This window comes from Hemiscyllium ocellatum, chromosome 1, assembly GCF_020745735.1.
Source record: "Hemiscyllium ocellatum isolate sHemOce1 chromosome 1, sHemOce1.pat.X.cur, whole genome shotgun sequence".
Lineage (NCBI taxonomy): Eukaryota > Metazoa > Chordata > Chondrichthyes > Orectolobiformes > Hemiscylliidae > Hemiscyllium > Hemiscyllium ocellatum.
Window position 1 is genome coordinate 163,909,056 of NC_083401.1, and position 22,363 is coordinate 163,931,418.

Consider the following 22,363-nt stretch of genomic DNA (forward strand, 5'->3'; position numbering starts at 1 on the left):
TTAGACTCCCCATCCTAGCAGAGACACCTTGGCTATTCACCCTATCCATGTCCCTCAGAATTTTATAAAACCCTATCAGGTCACCCCTCAGCCTCCAATGCTCCAGGAAAAATAGCCCCAGCCTATTCAGCCTCTCCCTGAAACTCAAACCCTCCAGTCCTGGCAAAATGCTTGTAAATCTTTTCTGCATCCTCTTAAATTCAACATAATTCCTATAGATGGGTGACCAGCGGTGTATGCAATATTCTACAAGTGGGCTCACTTATGTCCTGTACAGCCAAAAAATGACAACCCAACTCCTTCACTAAATGTTCTAACCAATTAAGGTAAGTATGCCAAACACATTCTTCACCACCTTGTCTATCTGTGACTCAATTTTCAAGAAACTAAACCTCTGCATCCCTAGGTCTCTGTTCGCAAAACTTCCAAGGGCCCTACCATTCACAGTACAAGCCCTACCAAAATGCAACACTTCACATTTATCTAAACTCCATCTGCCACTCTTCAACCCATTGGCATAACCGATCAAGGTCCAGTTCTACTCTTAAAAAAAAATCATCTTCTCTCTCCATTACACCATCTATTTTGGTGTCATCTGCAAATTTATTAACCATGCCTTCTATATTCACATTCAAATCACTTATATAAAATGATGAAAAGCTGTGGACCTAATATTGATCCTCGTGGCACACTGATCACAGGCCTCCAGCTTGAAAAGCAACCCTGTACCACGATCTCTGGCTCCTACCTTCAAACCAATTTTGCATCCAATTGGTCTGGTCTGCCTGTATCTCATGTGATCTAACCTTACTAACCAGTCTACCAAGCGGAACTTCATCGATTGCTTTGCTGAAGTCCATATAGACAACATCTACCACTCTGCTTTCATCAATCTTCTTTATCACCTCTTCAAAACACTCAACCCATCCAGGATTGACTAAGCACAAACATAGTGGCTACAAGAGCAAGTCACTCACTCCTGACTTCCAAATACCTATCAATCATCTACAAGGCACAAGTTAGGTGAATGATGGAATACTCCCTACTTGCCTGGATGAGTGCAGCTCCAACAATACTTAACAAGCTTGACAGCATACAGGAAAGCAGCCCACTTGATTGCCACCACAACCACAGGCTTCCATTCCCTCCATCACAGATGCCCAGTAGCAGTATAGTGTACTATTTACAAGATGGACTGCAGAAATTCACCAAAGGTCATTAAGACAGCACAATCACTTCCATCTAGAAGGACAAGGGCAGCAGATACATTGGTACACCACCACCTGCAAGATTCCCTTTAAGCTGTTCACTGTCACTGAGTCAACATTCTGGAAGTCCCTCCCTCAGGGCATTGTGGGTCAACCTACATAACGTGGACTGTAGCAGTTCAAGGCAGCAGCTCATTACCATCTTCTCAAGGGCAACATAAACAGATAATAAAATGCTAGCCAGCCAGCAATGTCCACATCCCATGAAAAATGATATTAAAAATAAAAGCAATCTGGCAGGCAGCCCAAAACCTACCAGTCCCTCTAAAAAGGATTCCACTATGCTCAGATTTCATTCAGGAATGAACCAATAACAGGTCATGGAAAGCAGACTGAACTTCAATACATATCATTTAGAGGGTGCGAAGTTAACATCTTCTTCTGGTAAGCATCTAATTAAAAAATGTCTCAAACAATTCAAGTGAAAATTCTAGGGTTGATTTTGATTTTGCTTGTTTCAGATGACATCTCCCAATCAGCACATAAACTACACTGAAGTCATTAATAAGTAATATGCATGGTCTTCCCTCAAATGTCCTCCTACAAGCAAATAAATATTAGTATTTGGTTACCCAATACTTACTTGTACTACCTCAATAAACACAAAACCTTCAGGGGAAGGAGGCAAAAACATTTGTCAGGAAATCCTCAATGGTATCTGTTTAGATCGTATGTGTGTTATAAGTCACCATCAAAAAGGAACTCCGTTTTGAATTCAATAACAATTTGGACAAAATATGTAAGGTGCATGCCAACCGGTGCAGGCATATCCCTTGACGTAACTATTCCTGGCCACATGCAATGTGCCAAATATCGAGTCCTCATCTAACATGCGTAAAGGTGAATTTTAAAACTTCCAACTAGGATTGGTCAAGTAATTTCCACTTCTAATTGGGACATATGGCTTGCTGAGATTATGTTAATACAGAACAGCAACACATTCATTTATAATGATAAAAAAATTCCCCAAAACCACCTGCAAGTGGTTCGATAAAATTTGAAATTAAGCCACATTAGGCCACATGTCCAAACATTTATCACAAACAGTAGGTTTTAAGGAGTATCTTAAACAAAAGAGATACAATGGAAAGGTTTCTTTTGCATGCAGAGCGGGGAGGGGGTGGTGGGGGGTGACTGAATATAAGAGTTTAGTTTTGCATGGTTAATGCGCTATGACCGCCAAGAAGGAACAATTAAAATCAGGAATGTGCAAGGGGCAAGCTTTTTTTTTTAAATTCACTCCGAGTGGTTATCAATGGCTCAGCAAGCATTTATTGCCCATAACCTTTGCCCTGGAGAAGGGCATTGAGGGCTGCCTTCTTAAACCACTGTATAATCATTGGGATACATGGGGGAGGAGGGCAACAGATAGAAAGGAAGACATTTGAAAACAATGATCAGTAGGATGCTCTGCAACATGTTAAAATGCTGACAGCATAGTTGAGATCCAGGTTTCGTTTATGTTCCTGCTATTACCAATCACTTGCATTCATCTTCACATACACGATTGACCAATGGTAGTTATGTTACAACTATACTGAAAAAGTGTCAGATTAATACCAACACTAATTCCTAGGATTAAACAGTGCTAAAAATGAACTAGATTTGTTATTTTTAAAAGGAGGAAGTGAGGACTGCAGATGCTCAAGATTAGAGTCAAGAGTGTGGTGCTGGAAAAGCACAAGTCAGGCAGCATCCAAAGAGCAGGAGAATAGACGTTTTAGGCATAAGGATCTTCACCAGGAATTGTCGTTTTTAAAAACTGACCATGCAAACTGAGAATACCTGAAAAATTGTCTAATTTAAGGAACTGAAATTTAACTTAACATTAAAAAAAATTCAAAGGGTCACTGGGCTTGAAATGTGAACGGTTTTCTCTCACTACGAATGCCACCAAACCTGAGTTTTTCCAGCAAACTTTGGTTTTGTTTATTCAAAGAATACATGCTCATTGGAATGAATATACCATTGCAATGCACGTGCTTTTGGGTTTAAAACCATACAGAGGTGCACATTCATACCTTCTATTTTCAACCCATGGGATTTTGCATGTTCTGAATGCTCACTTCCCTAAGTCAAATTCAAAACTAATGAAGACAATCTGGACATGCAGATTTTCTAGCTCTGTTATTCATTTGGTTGGTATTGATGTTAAAATAATCATCTTCCTGAAAAACGATTATGCAATATAGATCTGTTCAGTCGGCCTACAGCAACTTCATAAAAAATAAAAAGCAAACAATTTTTGATCAAGCCAACTCTATCATTTTAAATCTTCCAGTTTTGCATTCTCATGTCAGCTCAACGGGCTATAATTAGAGACAAGACACTCCAAAACAAATCAATTCCCCACCTGCTATCATATTGTTAACGCCATGAATTCTTTTAAGAACATGTTCAATCAACCCTGCATCCGTGCAGGCCTGTAGATTGCAAATACTTTTTTTCAGAATTGCTGTGAAAATGCTCCAAACTTCAGCCTGGCAGGTAACATCGCAGCTGTCCAACATCTTCACCATGCAAGCAATGCTCTCCACGTCTTGTATGATGAAATTCATCTCCAAGTCAAATTGTCCTCCTACAAGCTTTAATAAAAACAGAAATTCAAGAAGTGCATGACAATTATAATTCAATTTTCATGACAAGACAAAAATGTACGCTTAATCCAATTTAATATACTAGTATATTGGTATGCAGTAAATTCTTATTCTGGAGGTTGTAACATGTGAAGATATATCTTTTCATATTTGAAGATGTATCAACTATATTGGAGCATCAAAATTATAACATGGCAGAAAATAACAGTTTCAGTATTTTGCTAGTTTTCTTTTCCAAAAGCTAAAATTTCAAATTTGTGGCTTATTCAGCTTTTATTACATATAAGTGCTATTCTTGAAACATGTCAAATACCATACAATTTTAAGACAACAAATTCTCTTACCATCCTGTAAAAAAAAGACAAATAAAAATTAATGGGTCTTTTTTCTAAATTGCAGGCAGTGGAATACTACAGTGAATAGCTGGGCTCCATGTATGATATCTCAAAATTTTCCAATGAGACAAAAGCTGGTGGAAGGGTGAGCTGTGAGGAGAATGCAGAGATATTGCAGTGCGATTTGAACAGGCCAAGTAGGCAAAATGAAGGGCAGCATCATGTGGATAAATGTGAAGTTATCCACTTTAGTAAAACTAAGAAGGAGGCAGACATTAAAACTTTGAGCAAGTTTTTGATCATCTGACCAAATATATCCTGACAAGTGTCATACTTTATTTGCTAGTTTTTCTGTTGTTATGAACCAGGCCAGACCCCTCAAAATGTTTTAAGAGGGTAGCCTAGATCCTTACTTTTTTTCTTATTTCAAAGGCAGATGTGAAGTGAGTGTTATAGGTCTGATGCAAATGGTCAAACCACTCAGCTTTAAAGCAAAGCAGAACTTAAAGACTACACTTAAAACATGAACAAAAGAAAACAGAATTTAAAATAACAATTGGAAAACTTAACCAACCTGATAAAGCAACTTAACTAATTAACTATGTCCCAGACAGCATGATCACCATCCCTGTATATGCCCTAGTCAGACCCAGCAGTGTACACATCAAGTGGGAGATGCCTGAGGAGTCCTTAACATTGACTTCTAGACCCCATGTGGCATAAAATCAAACAAGGGCAAGGAAACCTGCTGCTTATTCCCCTCTTGCTTAATAATCTGTGCTCGTCCATGTTGGGTTTCATTTGAAGGAAACACTTAGGGTGCAGGATGTATCCTGGGTGGAGAACTTCAATGTCCATCACCAAGAGTGTCTCTGCCACACCACTGCTGTTGAATCCTAAAGGGCATAGCTGCCACATTTTGTCTGCAGGTTTTCAAGGAAATCAACAAGAGGGAAGAACATATTTGACTTCTCTCACCAATTTGTCTGCCTAAGACACAACTGGTCTATGAGCACCATGCAGTTCTTGTGAAGATGGGGCTTTGTCTCCATATTAAGGAAAACTGCCTTTGTGTTGTGTGACAATGCCAATATGGCAAAAGGGATGGTTTTCATACATATCTACCAACTCTATTGCACACCCGTGATGTACTATGGTCCATCAGCAAAAGTAGGATTGTACTGAAATACAATCCGTAACCTTGAGGCCTGGTAATATCCCCTATTCCACTGTTGTCATCAAGTCATGGGATTAATGTCAGAAGCACTGCCAGACATATTTAAAAATGAATGTCAAACTGATGAAGCTGCAAAACAGGCTATATGCATACCAAACAATTTAAGTGAATGATAAATAGTTGATTCTACAATCAATGTATTAGATTTAAGCTCTTCCACATCCAGTCATGAATGGTGTCAGTCAATTACAAAATTTACTTGAGGAGAGGGGCTCCACAAATATTCCCATCCTCAATGATGAAGGAGCTAAGCACAAGCAAAAGATCAGGCTGAAATATTTACAACAATCTTCAAGAAGTAGTACCGAGTGGATGATGCACCACTGCCTCTTCTGGAAGTACCCAGATCACAGCATTAGCTAATTTGATTCATTGCAAATGATGTCCAAAAATGGCTAAAGATGCTAAATACTGCAAAAGCTATAGGTTCTGATGACATTCTGATGGTAATACAGCAGACTTGTACTCCAGAACCTGCTGTGCCACTAACCAAGTGGTTCCAGTACAACACTAGCATCTACTGAACAATGCAGAATTTTGCCCATGTACATCTTGTACACCAAAAAAAAGGATAAATCCAACTTGGCCAGTTGCCACCTGACAGTCTATGTTCAATCATCAGTAAAGTAATGGAAGAAATCAACAACGGTACTGTATTTACTTAGCAATAAGCTGCTCACTGACACTCTGTCTGGGTTTTGCCAGGGCTACACAGCTTCTGACCTCATTAGAGCCTGAGTTCAAACATGGACAAAAGGGATGAAATCCAGAGAGAGAATGCCAGTGGCTGACATTTGAAGACACATTGCACTGGAAGTGGCATCAAGGAGCCCTTGCAAATTAAAGTCTGTGGGAATCAGAAGGAAGATTCATATCTATCTCTTGGAAAAGGATGGAGGTCAGTCGTTTAGGCTCGAGGATTTATTTAAGAGGGCTGAGCTTAGAAATAGGAAAGGTGAGGTCACCCTGTTAGGAGTTTTCTACAGGCCTTCTAATAGTCCTAGAGACGTAGAAGAAAGGATTGCGAGGATGATTCAGGAGAAGAGTGAAAGTAATAGGGTAGTTGTTATGGGGGACTTTAACTTTCCAGATATTGACTGGGAAAGCTATAGCTCGAGTACGTTAGATGGGTTGGTGTTTGTCCAATGTGTGCAGGAGGGTTTCCTGACATAATATGTAGACAGGCCAAAAAGAGGTGAGGCCATACTGGATTTGGTTCTGGGTAACGAACCAGGCCAGGTGTTAGAATTGGAGGTAGGTGAGCACTTTGTGGACAGTGACCACAATTCAGTGACTTTTACTCTAGTAATGGAGAGGGATAAGTGTGCACTACAGGGCAAGTGTTATAGCTGGGGGCAGGGAAATTATGATGCAGTGAGGCATGACTTAGGATGCGTGGCTTGGAAAAATAGGCTTCAAGGGAAGGGTGAAATCAATATGTGGAGCTTGTTCAAGGAACAACTACTGAGTGTCCTTGATAAGTATGTACCTGTCAGGCAGGGAGGAAAAGAGTCGTGTGAGGGAGCCGTGGTTTAATAAGGAATTGGAATCCCTTGTTAAAGGGAAGAGGGTGGCCTATGTAAAGATGAGGCGTGAACGTTCAATTGGGGCAATTGAGAGTTATAAGGTAGCCAGGAAGGATCTAAAGAGAGAGCTAAGAGCAGCAAGGAGGGGACATGAAAAGTCCTTGGCTGGTAGGATTAGGGAAAACCCAAAGGCTTTCTATAGGTATGTCAAGAATAAAAGGATGACTAGGGTAGGAATAGGTCCCATCAAGGATAGTAGTGGGAAGTTGCATGTGGAGGCTGAAGAAATTGGGGAGACACTGAATGAATACTTTTCATCAGTATTCACTCAAGAACAGGACATTGTTGCCGATGTGAATATTGAGTCACAATTAATTAGAATGGATGGCTTTGTGATATGTAGGGAAGAGGTGTTGGAAATTCTGGAAAGGGTGAATATAGATAAGTCCCCTGGGCCTGATGGCATTTATCCTAGGATTCTCTGGGAAGCAAGGGAGGAGATTGCAGAGCCATTGGCCTTGATTTTTATGTCCTTGTTGTCTACAGGAATAGTGCCAGAAGACTGGAGGATAGCAAATGTTGTTCCCTTGTTCAAGAAGGGGAGTAGGGATAACCCTAGTGACTATAGGCCGGTGAGTCTTACCTCTGTTGTGGGCAAAGTCTTAGAGACAACTGTAAGGGATAGGATTTATGAACATCTGGATAGGAATGATGTGATCAAGGATAGTCCGCATGGTTTTGTGAAGGGCCGGTCGTGCCTCACAAACCTTATGGAATTCTTTGAGAAGATGACTAAGGAGGTGGACGAGGGTAAAGCGGTAGATGTGGTGTATATGGATTTTAGTAAGGCGTTTGATAAGGTTCCCCATGGTAGGCTACTGCAAAAAATACAGAGGTATGGCATTGAGGGGGAGTTGGAGGTTTGGATTAGGAATTGGCTGGCTGGAAGAAGACAGAGGGTAGTAGTTGATGGTAAAGGTTCAGCTTGGAGTGCAGTTACCAGTGGTGTTCCACAAGGATCTGTTTTGGGACCATTGCTGTTTGTCATTTTTATAACTGACCTGGAGGAGGGGCTAGAAGGTTGGGTGAGCAAGTTTGCGGATGATACGAAGGTCGGTGGAGTTGTTGACAGTGAGGAAGGATGTGACAGGTTACAGCGGGATATAGATAAGCTGCAGAGCTGGGCAGAAAGGTGGCAAATGGAGTTCAATGTAGCTAAGTGTGAAGTGATTCACTTTGGTAAGAGTAACAAGATGGAGTACTGGGCTAATGGTCGGATATTTGGTAGTGTGGATGAGCAGAGGGATCTTGGTGTCCATGTACACGGATCTCTGAAAGTTGCCACCCAGATAAATAGTGCTGTGGAGAAGGCATATGGCGTACTGGCTTTTATTGGTAGAGGAATTGAGTTCCAGAGTCCTGAGGTCATGTTGAGTTGTATAAGACTTTGGTGCAACCGCATCTGGAGTATTGTGTGCAGTTTTGGTCGCCATACTATAGGAAGGATGTGGAGGCACTGGAACGGGTGCAAAGGAGGTTTACCAGGATGTTGCCTGGTATGGTAGGAAGATCGTATGAGGAAAGGCTGAAGCACTTGGGGCTGTTTTCATTGGAGAAAAGAAGGTTTAGCAGTGACTTGATAGAGGTGTACAAGATGATTAGGGGTTTAGATAGGGTTGACCATGAGAACCTTTTTCCACGTATGGAGTCAGATATTACGAGGCGGCATAGCTTTAAATTAAAGGGTGGTAGGTATAGGACAGAAGTTAGGGGTAGATTCTTTACTCATCGAGTCGTGAGTTCATGGAATGCCCTGCCAGTAACAGTGGTGGACTCTCCCTCTTTATGGGCATTTAAACGGGCATTGAATAGGCATATGGAGGAAAGTGGGCCAGTGTAGGTTAGGTGGGCTTGGATCAGCGCAACATTGAGGGCCGAAGGGCCTGTACTGCGCTGTATTTTTCTATGTTCTATGTTCTATGTTCTATGCAAGAGTTCAAGGAAATGTCCAGGATCCAACTATCTTCAGCTTCAATGACCTTCTCTCCAAAAGGTCTAAAATGAAAATGTTTGCTCATGCCAGCACAATATTAAGCACCATTTATGACTCTTCAAAATCTCAAGCAATCCAAATGCACAAGGACCTGGATTATGTTCAGGCTTGGGCTGATAAGTGCTAGACAATAGCACTCTCCACAAGAGAGAATTTAGCCATTGCAGCCAGTCGTCATTCAATTTGCATTGCCATCATTCAATCCTTCACAATCAATATTCTGGGAGCTATTGCTGACCAAAAGTGAACTGGATTAGTCACTTAAATTCTAAGAACAGGTCAGAGTTTAGGAATTTCACAGTGAGTATCTCCTGACTCCCCAAGGCCTGCCCAACACAAGTTAGAGTGTGATGGAATACTCCCACTTCCTGGATGAGTGCAACTTTAACACTCAGGAAGCTTCACACCATTCTGGAAAAGCCATCTTGCTTGTTTGGCAGCACATCAAACATTCACTCTCTTCAAATGTTAGGAGCAGTCATTTGCAAGATGCACTGAAAACAGTCTAGGGTTCCTCAGAGACTATCTTTCAAATCCATGTGTGGAAAGATTGAATGGGAATCTCTCTATGGACACTACTCAACTTGTCCAGATCACATCCACCACCTCCCCACCTCCTCCCACTATTCACATTGCTTTGTGTCATCAGCAAATTTGGAAATATTGCATTTGGTTCCCTCATTGGAGTCATTTATATAAATCAAAAGCAGTCTTAAAATCCAGATACACCATATCCACTGGTTCTCCTTTGTCTAAAAGGAGACAAAAAATCCAAAGGATAAAGAAAACAAATCAATATTTACTTCTCTCCTACTTCAGCCTATTTTATCCAATTGTCTTTTTTGGATCAGCTCGCTTTTGCTTCACCTTCTCTATTCTCTTCTTTTTCTCCCTCATGAATCTCACTCCAATCCCATGCCCTTTGCTATTTCTCTCTCCCTCACAATTTTCACTCTTCCCTTTACTAGCTATTATCTCTGCTTCATCTGGCTTCTTTGGCCACTTTTGGTTATTTATTTCTCTTCCAGATGTTTTCTCACTTACCTCCATTTGGCTTCCTATCCACTTTTCTTACCCAAACTCAGTTGTTTCTCGCTGTCAGTTTCCTCATTTGATTCTCATCTTTTCCTTGTGCTTCACTGTCTATCTATCCTTCTGAAATTTGTGATGAGAAGGATGATAGGTAGGCATGGGATCTTAAACACTCAGATTGGAGGCTTGTACTGCAGGGTATTTAATCTTGCTGACAGATATGTCAGGTTATTAAATGAGGAATTTTTAAAATTAAAAGTTTTTAATTTCAGATTGGTAGCTCTGGAGATGTTGTAAGCAAAAGTTGGCAAACCTGGAAGTATATTATAGATACAATTTTGATACAACTATCATATTTAACTAGTTGAAAGCAGTCATGAAAGTAAAGCATGACAGGAAATAGAATTTTCCAAGAAATTGGAAAGCACCAATCATACAAGACAACTCTCATGAATTTTTGCAAATGCAAACACGTAAACTCCAAATCAGTTAAAGATTGAGGGCGGTGGTGGAGGGTTGTTTTTTTGGACCAGAAGCCTGTGATGAACAGTGTTCCCCAAGGATCACTACTGGGTGCATTTTTGCTTGTCATTTATATAAATAATTTGGATGAAAATATAGGTTATTATGTCTACAGGCGACACCAAACTTGGTGGTATAGTGAACACTGAAGAAGATTATCTAAGAAATCAAAGAGATCTTGATCAATTGGGTCAATGGCTGAGGAATGGCAGAAGGAGTTTAGTTCAAATAAGTGTACGGCTTTGCATTTTGATAAAACAAGGGCAGGATTTATACAAATAAAAGTAAGGCCTTGGGTAGTGTTGTAGAACAGAGACCCTTAGGGGCTCAGGTAAATAATTGAAAGTTGCGCCACAGGTGGACAGGGTGGTTAAGGAGGTGTTCAGTGTGCCTGCCTTCATCATTCAGTCCTTTGAGTATAGGAGTTGGGCTGTCATGTTGAGGTTGTACAGGAGGTTGGTGAGGCCTCTTAAGTACTGTGTACAGGTCTGGTTGCCCTGTTATAGGAAGGATATTATTAAACTAGAGAGGGGATTGGAAAGGATTTGCCAGGATGTTGCTGGGTTTGGAGGGTTTGAGATATAAAAATAGATTGGATAGGTTGGACTTTTTTCACTGGAGCATAGGAAGTTGAGGTGCTGCCTTAGAGTTTTCTAAAATCATCAAGTGAATAGCAAAAGATCTCTTCCCTCAGGTGGGAGTGTTCAAAACTCAAAGGTATATTTTTAAGGTGAAAGGAGAAAGATTTAAAAAGGACATGAAGGGCAATTTTTTTTTAAATCACTTAGTTAGTGTGTGGAATGAACTGCCAGACAAAGTGGTGGATGCAGGTACAACTTTTAACAGACATTTGGATCAGTACATGAGTAGGAAATATTTAGAGGGATATGAACTAAATGCAGGCAGATGGGACTAGTTCAAGTTTGGGAACACGGTTAGGGTAGACTAGCTAGATCAAAGAGTCTGTTTCTCGACTGTATGACTATGACTGTATCATTGGGTTAAAGAAATACAATAGAGTAACCTCAATTATCTGGCATCCGAGTATCCGAATTTTGGATTATCCGGCAAGATCACGAGGTCCCAATGCTTGGCTAAAATGCATAATCCGGCATTTGATTATCCAATAAAATACTCCCCACGTCATTTGGATAATCGAGGTTCTTCTGTATTTCTCCAACATAAAACAGGTTTACATCACAATATGATGGTCCTGTTTGTCTGAACTAAGTGCTTTCAGCATGGACGAGTTGGACCTAAGAGTCTGTTTCCATGATGACATCTCTATGATCTCAATTGCCATGGGGTAAAAATAAACATTAATTTGTTTGTTGACCGAACGACAAAACAAAAATCAACTTTGATTTCTAATTGGTTCTTACAAAAAAAAACTGTCACACAGATCTCCTAAAATCAAGTCAAGAAAAGAACTAACAAAGATCTGGACACAACCCACCTATGATGTATGGTTTCAGGCATTCAAGTGGAAGATAAATATAGGCCAACTGAATACACAGTAATTACACTGCTTTGTTACAATGGTTTTAGTGCAAGCTACTCTACTGAATATTAGCAACACAGTTATAATACAAAATGGGTAAGATTCATTTCAGGCCTATATTTTTCTCTCAACAGCAGGAATGGTGTACTTCCTAATATTCTGTGGAATGCTTTTTAAGTATTTTTTTAAAATCTAAACTTTTAAACTACATTAAAACTCAAACTTCTACAAAGGAATGGAGTAAAACTAGCTACAATTCAACTTCATACTTCATGAGAAATCTACAAAGTGCATTTGCCAACTTAAACCATAGTAAGTCATACATTAGAAGTAAAGATTTTATCACGTTTGTTTTCTTCCTCACCACTCCAACCAGAAAAATCAATTTCAACACTGTTACCTGACCAGTTATCCCATTAAGACTCTTCATTGTTTCAATCTTCAACTCTGCAGACTTTTACAGCATTTTGCATTTCCAGATATTAATAGAAAATCACAAACATTACAAATATATTTCACACCAATATTAAACTTGAAAATTGCAATAAAACTTCACAAGAACAGTATTTCATAAAATATAAAATATGCAGTTACTTCTTCAACTCTTCCACCAACTAAATTTCTGTAAACATAACCTGGACATGGATAACTAACCTTAAAAATGTTAAGCAACAGATTACAAAAGTTCAAAGGAAACACAGGAACATCTTGGAGGTATAAACACTGAAAACTTGCATGAATGAAGTTCATCAGGAGATGGGCAACAGTAAGAATTAGAAAGAGGCAGTCTTTGCCAAGGAAAGGATGGGTTGAGACATGCAATTTAAAAACAATACCAAGGGATCAATGAAACTGGGATGCTTGGAGGCTTCCAGTTCACTTGGAGTGTGCATGGGGGCAAAGGAGCATATATCACCCTTTAGCCAACCTTCAACTCTATGCCTTTGAGAATCTATACTGTTTTCAATGAAATCTTAAACCACAGGGCATTCTTTCCTGAATAAATCAACACCATTGTTATGTACTGAGCAGCTAACCAATCTATTTTAAATTAAAATAAAGCAGAAATCTCCAAAGTTAGTGCCTTTTTACATCATTAACTGATCCACACTTGGATAAATTGAACATATTAGTAAATTATGAAATAAAGTTGGTCAATTCAGCGAACAATTCGGCTCCTCCTTACCAAAAGAAATTTCAACTTACAGGCTTCCAACATTAGAATCAAATTACTGTTTAGGATATGTGGAACAGTCCATCTTCTGCAACTACACTGGTACCACCCCCCACCTTTTCCTCCACTACATCGATGACTGTATCGGCGCTGCCTCGTGCTCCCACGAGGAGGTTGAACAGTTCATCCACTTTACCAACACCTTCCACCCTGACCTCAAATTCACCTGGACCGTCTCAGACTCCTCCCTCCCCTTCCTAGACCTTTCCATTTCTATCACGGGTGACCGAATCAACACGGACATCTACTATAAACCGACCGACTCCCACAGCTACCTAGACTACACCTCCTCCCACCCTGCACCCTGAAAAACGCCATCCCATATTCCCAATTCCTTCGTCTCCGCCGCATCTGCTCCCAGGAGGACCAGTTCCAATACCGTACAGTCCAGATGGCCTCCTTCTTCAAGGACTGCAGATCCCCCCAGACGTGATCGACGATGCCCTCCACCGCATCTCCTCCACTTCCCGCTCCTCCGTCCTTCAGCCCCACCCCTCCAACCACCACCAGGACAGAACCCCACTGGTTCTCACCTACCACCCCACCAACCTCCATATACAGCGTATCATCCGCCGTCATTTCCGCCACCTCCAAACAGACCCCACCACCAGGGATATATTTCCCTCCCCTCCCCTATTAGCGTTCCGAAAAGACCACTCCCTCCGTGACTCCCTCGTCAGGTCCACACCCTCCACCAACCCAACCTCCATTCCCGGCACCTTCCCCTGCAACCGCAAGAAATGCAAAACTTGCGCCCACACCTCCTCCCTTACTTCTCTCCAAGGCCCCAAGGAATCCCTCCATATCCGCCACAAATTCACCTGCACCTCCACACACATCTATTGTATCCGCTGCACCCGATGCGGCCTCCTCTATATTGAGGAGAGGGGCCGCCTACTTGCGGAACGTGTCAGAGAACACCTCTGGGACACCCGGACCAACCAACCCAACCACCCCGTGGCTCAACATTTCAACTCCCCCTCCCACTCCACCAAGGACATGCAGGTCCTTGAACTCCTCCATCGCCAGACCATAACAACACGAGGGTTGGAGGAAGAGCGCCTCATCTTCCGCCTGGGAACCCTCCAACCACAAGGGATGAACTCAGATTTCTCCAGTTTCCTCATTTCCCCTCCCCCCACCTTGTCTCAGTCGAATCCCTCGAACTCAGCACCGCCTTCCTAACTTGCAATCTTCTTCCTGACCTCTCCGCCCCCACCCCACTCTGGCCTATCACCCTCACCTTGACCTCCTTCCAACTATCACATCTCCATCGCCCCTCCCCCAAGTCCCTCCTCTCTACCTTTTTTCTTAGCCTGCTGGACACACTTTCCTCATTCCTGATGAGGGGCTTATGCCCGAAACGTCGAATTTCCTGTTCCTTGGATGCTGCCTGACCCGCTGCGCTTTTCCAGCAACACATTTTCAGCTCTGATACTCCAGCATCTGCAGAGCTCACTTTCTCCTACTGTTTACTATTGCAAAGGTTTCAATGCAAGTTAGGGTAGTACTAACTTCACTGAGGGAATTTCTTTTAAAAATTATTCTATGGAAGTTACTGCTGTCATTAGTAATTAATGGTTAGCTTTATAAACTGAAATGTGTTTTTCTGAAAAATTGACTTAATTTTCCATAAAGGAATTATTTCAGCATATAATGTTACAGAAGTTTGGACACAATCACAGCTCTAAATTATTAGCTCATAGACATCAAATTCCAAGTGTTGCTTATGTGCCAAAACACTAAATTACATAATTTTAAATAGACTTACAAACATCAACATACTAAAGAAAAGTAAAATAAAAATATATATTTCACAAGGATAGTTACCAGGATTTAAGTCATGAAACCATATGCAACTGACTGTTTGCCTGGTACAAATTAAAGCAAACTGGAAAATCAAAAAGATAATTGTTAAGGTCAATTGCATATGCTATCATTACCTCTGCATCTATAATAATTGCATCAATTTTTGATTGCCAGAACAGTTTGGATTTTTGAAAGATGCCTCTGTGGTGGTTTATTTTGTAAGAGGTGCCTGGCACATATGGAAGCATGCAAGGTATACAGAGGACTGCGCACATGACACATTTATGTTAGTAGAAAACAACAACCAAAGATCAGAAGGATCCAGCAACAAAGTTCCCTGGTTGGGGAGATTATGTTCAGCGGTTGGATGGGATAGGATGCATGAAAGGAATAGTGTGTGGTGAAGAAATGCCATGTGGCAGAAGATAACAGGAACGATATTCAAAAGCTTTTCTTGGCATTAAAAATAAATACCACAGAATTTGAATGAAAATGTTTGAGAAAAATCTGTCAGGTGAATTAAAAGAAAGCATCAGCACTGATTCTATGGATGACGACGATGGTCTAGCCCTTCTTGGGTTTCTACAGTCTCATTTTACTATGCATGCCATTACACAAACTTTAAACTCAAGGAAACAGCAGTTCTCATGCTGTTTGAAACCTGTCCTAAACAAGATTGATAGTTCAGAAGATATTTTCTTCTATTGTAGATGTTGAAATCATAACAGGCTGCTCTGTTTATTCCTCAAGAGGAGCAGAAATAGGCCATTCAATCCCTCAAATCTATTCTGTCATCCTAAATCATGGCCGAGCATCTACCTCAGTGTCATATTCCCACACTCCCCCTTAATCCTGCAACGTATATAGAGATTGATAGATTTCTACACACAGTTAAACTAACTGAATGGCTAAATTTCCAAGCTTCCAGAGGACTCAACAGAATTCCAGAGATTCACCACCCTCAAAGTGAAGAGGTTCCTCTTCAATCTGGTCTTAAGTGGCTTGCCTTTTATTCTGGCATAGTCTCCCATGGTTCCAAACCCCACAGCAATGGGAAACATTCTTTCAACATCTATTCTGTCTCTCAGTAAGAACTTTCGAAGTTTGTAAGATCATCTCCCAATCTTCCAAACCCGAGAATACAGGCACTCTTCATTTTTTCCTTTTAGGACCTTCCTATCCCAGAAATCAGTCTGGTATTGTATCCCCTCTCTGGTAAATAGATCTTTCCTCACCAAAAACACTCAGATCATCACACACTAAGATGGAGGATGGGTAACATTTCTGGCTGTAAGAGCTGCTCCTTTTTTTTTGAGGTATTTTAGGTGTTGGAGGTGATTTCATCGAATTCTAGGAGCAGCAATTACTGTTTTATATGCAGTTGCATTTTTTTTTCAAATTTCCAAAACAAAATCAAAACAACAGCAGTTTAAAAGGGAGAAGAGCAGACAAAGGAAGTACATGGTGAGGACAGTGCAGGAGAGAGAGAAAGAGAACCTGCACAGTTACCGCCTTTGCTGTCTGAATTCATGCATCGCTGGACATTGGAGTGCATCTGGGAAAATTAACAAACAGTGAAATTCACAACTAATCTTGGAGGAAGTGTTGGGCGAAATTCACAGCACAGAATCAGATAAGTTAATTGTTGTTTTAAGTCTGTCCAAGAGAAAGGCTGCAGTAGTGGGTACAGTGGATTCTTTCTTCATTGTGTTTTTGGAGATACGTTTCTTGATTAAACTTAAAATATAAGCCATAACTATTAATTTAACCTGGGGCAATGTTTGTAGATGAATAAGATGGTGTTATTTTCTGAGTCTGTAGATTGTGAAGGAACAAAAATGGCCTTTGCAATGATATGTACTTCTTGTCAGATGTGGGAGTTTAAAAGTTACTGCAGATTACATCTGTATAAATGTTGTTGGATGCGAATCTTATCAGATCGAGTGGATCGGTTGGAGAAACAGATAGAAGCGATGAGGAATTTGCAACAGCAACAGTATGTGGTAGATGGCAGTTATAGAAAGGGGGAAAAAGTCTCAGATACATTCACATAAATGGGTTAACTCTAGGAAGGGGTAGAGAGGTAGGCAGCTAGAGCAGGAGTCTTTTGTGGATATACCCATTTCAAACAGGTATGTTGTTTTGGAAAAAGTAAGGGATGATGAATTCTCAGGGGAACGTAGCACAAACAGCCAAGTTTCTGGTATTGAGACTGGCTCTAATGCAACGAGGGGTACGTCAGCTTCCAAGAGATCAATTGTGTTAGGGGATTCTGTAGTCCGAAGTACAGACAGACCTTTCTGTGGCCAGCAGAGAAAAAGCAGAATGGTGTGTTGTTTCCCTGGTGCCAGGATCAAGGATGTCTCAGAGAGGGTGCAGAATGTACTCATAGGGGAGGGGGGTCAGCAGGAGGTCATTGTCCACATTGGAACCAACGATATTGGGAGGGAAAATGCTGAGACTCTAAAGGGAGATTACAGGTAGAAATTTAAAAAGGAGGTCCTCAAGGGTAGTAATATCTGGATTACTCCCTGTGCTACGAGCTAGTGAGGGCATGAATAGGAGGATAGAGCAGATGAATGCATGGCTCAAGAGCTGGTGTATGAGAGAAGGATTCACATTTTTGGATCATTGGAATCTCTTTTGGGGGAGAAGTGACCTGTACAAGGAGGACGGATTGCACCTAAATTGGAAGGGAACTAATATACTGGCAGGGAAAGTTAAAAATCACACAACACCAGGTTATAGTCCAACAGGCAATCTCCTGATGAAGGAGCGCCGCTCTGAAAGCTAGTGCGCTTCCAAATCAACCTGTCGGACTATAACCTGGTGTTGTGTGATTTTTAACTTTGTACACCCCAGTCCAACACCGGCATCTCAAAATCATGAATACTGGCAGGGAAATTTGCTAGAACTGCTTGGGAGGATTTAAACTAGTAAGGTGGGGGGGGGGCCAGGGAGATAGTGAGGAAAGAGATCAATCTGAGATGGGTACAACTGAGAACAGAAATGAGTCAAACAGTCAGGGTTTGCAGGGACAAGGTAGGACTAGTAAATTAAACTGCATTTATTTCAATGCAAGGGGCCTAACAGGGAAGGCAGATGAACTCAGGGCATGGTTAGGAACATGGGACTGGGATAGCATAGCAATTACAGAAACATGGCTCAGGGATGGGCAGGACTGGCAGCGTAATGTTCCAGGATACAAATGCTACAGGAAGGATAGAAAGGGAGGCAAAAGAGGAGGGGGAGTGGCATTTTTGATAAGGGATAGCATTACAGCTGTGCTGAGGGAGGATATTCCCAGAAATACATCCGGGGAAGTTACGTGGGTGGAACTGAGAAATAAGAAAGGGATGATCACCTTATTGGGATTGTATTATAAACCCCCACCAATAGTCAGAGGGAAATTCAGAAACAAACTTGTAAGGAGATCACAGCTATCTGTAAGAATAATAGGGTAGTTATGGTAGGGGATTTTAACTTTCCAAACATCGATTGGGACTGCCATAGTGTTAAAGGTTTAGATGGAGAGAAATTTCTCAAGTGTGTACAAGACAATTTTCTGATTCAGTATGTGGATGTACCTACTACAGAAGGTGCAAAACTTGACCTACTCTTGGGAAATAAGGCAGGACAGGTGACTGAGGGGTCAGTGGGGAAGCACTTTGGGGCCAGCGACCATAATTCTATTCGTTTTAAAATAGTGATGGAAAAGGATAGACCAGATCTAAAAGTTGAAGTTCTAAACTGGAGAAAGGCCAATTTTGACAGTATTAGGCAAGAACTTTCAAAAGCTGATTGGAGGCAGATGTTCGCAGGTAAAGGGATGGCTGGAAAATGGGAAGCCTTCAGAAATGAGATAACAAGAATCCAGAGAAAGTGTATTCCTGTCAGGGTGAAAGGGAAAGCTGGTAGGTATAGGGAATGCTGGATGACTAAAGAAATGGAGGGTTTGGCTAAGAAAAAGAAGGAAGCATATGTCAGGTACACACAGGATAGATTGAGTGATTCCTTAGAAGAGTATAAAGGAAGTCGGACTATACTTAAGAGGGAAATCATGAGGGCAAAACGGGGACATGAGATAGCTTTGGCAAATAGAATTAAGGAGAATCCAAAGGGTTTTTAACAAACCTATTAAGGGCAAAAGGGTAACTAGTGAGAGTATAGGGCCCCTCAAAGATCAGCAAGGCGGCCTTTGTGTGGAGCCACAGAAAATGCAGGAGATACTAAATGAGTATTTTGCATCAGTATTTACTGTGGAAAAGGACATAGAAGATATAGACTGTAGGGAAATAGATAGTGACATCTTGCAAAATGTCCATATTACAGAAAAGGAAGTGCTGGATGTCTTGAAACGGTTAAAGGTGGATAAATCCCCACAACCTGATCAGGTGTACTCGAGAACTCTGTGGGAAGCTAGAGAAGTGATTGCTGGGCCTCTCGCTGAGATATTTGTATCATCGATAGTCACAGATGAGGTGCCAGAAGACTGGAGGTTGGCAAATGTGGTGTCACCGTTTAAGAAGGGCGGTAAAGACAAGCCAGGGAACTATAGACCAGTGAGCTTGACCTCAGTGGTGGGCAAGTTGTTGGAGGGAATCCTGAGGGACAGGATGTACATGTATTTGGAAAGGCAAGGACTGATTCGGGATAGTCAACATGGCTTTGTGCATGGGAAATCATGTCTCACAAACTTGATTGAGTTTTTTAAAGAAGTAACAAAGAAGATTGATGAGGGCAGAGCAGTAGATGTGATCTATATGGACTTCAGTAAGGCGTTCGACAAGGTTCCCCATGGGAGACTGGTTAGCAAGGTTAGATCTCATGGAATACAGGGAGAACTAGCCATTTGGATACATAACTGGCTCAAAGGTAGAAGACAGAGGGTGGTGGTGGAAAGTTGTTTTTCAGACTGGAGGCCTGTGACCAGTGGAGTGCCACAAGGATCAGTGCTGGGCCTTCTACTTTTTGTCATTTACATAAATGATTTGGAAGAGGTACAGTTAGTAAGTTTGCAGATGACACCAAAATTGGAGGTGTAGTAGACAGTGAAGAGGGTTACCTCAGTTTACAACAGGATCTGGACCAGATGGGCCAATGGGCAGAGAAGTGGCAGATGGCGTTTAATTCAGATAAATGCGAGATGCTGCATTTTGGAAAAGCAAATCTTAGCAGGACTTGTACACTTAATGAGAGTGTTGCTGAACAAAGAGACCTTGGAGTGCAGATTCATAGCTCCTTGAAAGTGGAGTCGCAGGTAGATAGGATAGTGAAGGCGACATTTGGTATGCTTTCCTTTATTGGTCAGAGTATTGAGTAGAGGAGTTGGGAGGTCATATTGCAGTGGTACAGGATATTGGTTAGGCCACTGTTGGAATATTGCATGCAATTCTGGTCTCCTTCCTATTGGAAGGATGTTGTGAAACTGGAAAGGGTTCAGAAAAGATTTACAGGGATGTTGCCAGGGTTGAGGACCTGAGCTACAGGGAGAGGCTGAACAGGCTGGGGCTGTTTTCCCTAGAGAGTCGGAGGCTAAGGAGTGAACTTAATAGAGGTTTACAAAATTATGAGGGGCATGGATAGGATAAATAGACAAAGTGTTTTCCCTGGGGTCGGGGAGTCCAGAACTAGAGGGCATAGGTTTAGGGTGAGACGGGAAAGAAATAAAAGAGACCCAAGGGGCAACGTTTTCATGCAGAGGATGGTACGTGTATGGAACGAGCAGCCAGAGGATGTGGTGGAGGCTGTACAATTGCAACATTTAAGAGGCATTTGGATGGGTATATGAATAGGAAGGGTTTGGAGGGATATGGGCCAGGTGCTGGCAGGTGGGACTAGATTGGGTTGGGATATCTGGTCAGCATGGACGGGTTGGACCGAAGGGTCTGTTTCCATGCTGTACATCTCTATGACTGGTTGAACCAGTGTTCCATACAATTGAAACAAAAAAGTTTTGCTCCTGTACTCAAATGTCCTTGCAATAAAGGCTTTTGCTTATAATTGCATGTGTGTACACCTGCACATTCATTGCAAAGAGAGACCATTTTTCACCTGAAAACTAAAGAATACTCAGCTAACGGGAAGTCAGGAAAACTTGCAATCAGACAGAAGACATTCTTTGAAAATTAATGTGGGACTTCCAACTTAAGGCTGCATACGGACAAAAAAAAGTGAGTGCCATTGTAATAAACACTGTCAATTTTAAAATTTAAATCAGATTGAAATCGGAGACATACATGTGATTATCTGTGTCCTCGTCAGTCTGTGGAAAGTACGTGCAGGATGATGCACAAAGGTCTGAATCTGTTTTTTTTTAAATCTGTTGTTAACATATGCCTGTGCATTGTACCCGTTTAAATACTGCAATACATAAGAAATAAATGTTTTGTGTGTATGTTGTGGTCTTAAGCTTAATACAGTATTTATTATAATTGAGTACATTCAGCTTCTGAGCAAGTCCAAAAGACCAATATGTCAACACAAGTACAAAAGGTTTGTTAGCTAAAGATAAAATCATTGACCGTAAAGTCATCATAAACCGTAAAGTTGTTCTCTCATTACTGAGAGACAATTGATGGTTTAACCAGAGATTCACAAAGCCTCAGGTGAGGGTCAAGGTTGAGAAGGTGGGATCTTCATGGTAACTTCAGCCAATACAGGAATTGAACCAATGTTGTTGGCATCACTCTGCATTATAACTGTCCAATCAACTGAGTTAGCACCCATGGAGGGAAAACATCCTCTGAGAAACTACCACATCCCTCAGCATCTCATAAGACTCAATAAGATAACCTTTAATTCTTCAAAACCCCAGTGGGGAGTGGGCATAGGCTTAACCTGCTCAATCATACCTCAAGACCTCCTTTCATCCCAGGATGTTATACAAGTATATCTCTCCCTAAATATAATACAAGTGCATAGTTGCATCAAGATGTCCCTACTTTACTATTGCTACTCCTTGCAACAAAGGCCAACATCCCAAAGGTCTTCCTAACTATTTGCTGTACTTGCATGTTAACTTGTACCTCCTGCATAACGGCATCTAGAACCCTCTGTGGAGTGTTTTGCAGTTTCCCTTCATTTGAATATTTTATTTTCCAAAGTGGACAATTTCACATTTTCCAATTATACTCGATTTGTCAGGTCTTTTCCCATAACCCCCCCCCCACCCCCCCACCTAATCTACATGGCTTTACAAACTCTGTGTCCTCCTCAAAATTTACTTTCAAACTTAAAGTGTCAAAAA

General features: G+C 41.3%; 1 protein-coding gene across 1 annotated transcript in view; it reads right to left on the bottom strand.

The window, feature by feature from the left end:
- The window catches only part of lrba (LPS-responsive vesicle trafficking, beach and anchor containing), an 866,835-nt gene that overhangs the window by 835,116 nt on the left and 9,356 nt on the right, over positions 1-22,363 (bottom strand). The window contains exon 3 of the mRNA XM_060827381.1: positions 3,622-3,853. Coding sequence (XP_060683364.1) covers positions 3,622-3,853 — 232 coding nt within the window. The remainder of the gene's footprint in view (positions 1-3,621; positions 3,854-22,363) is intronic.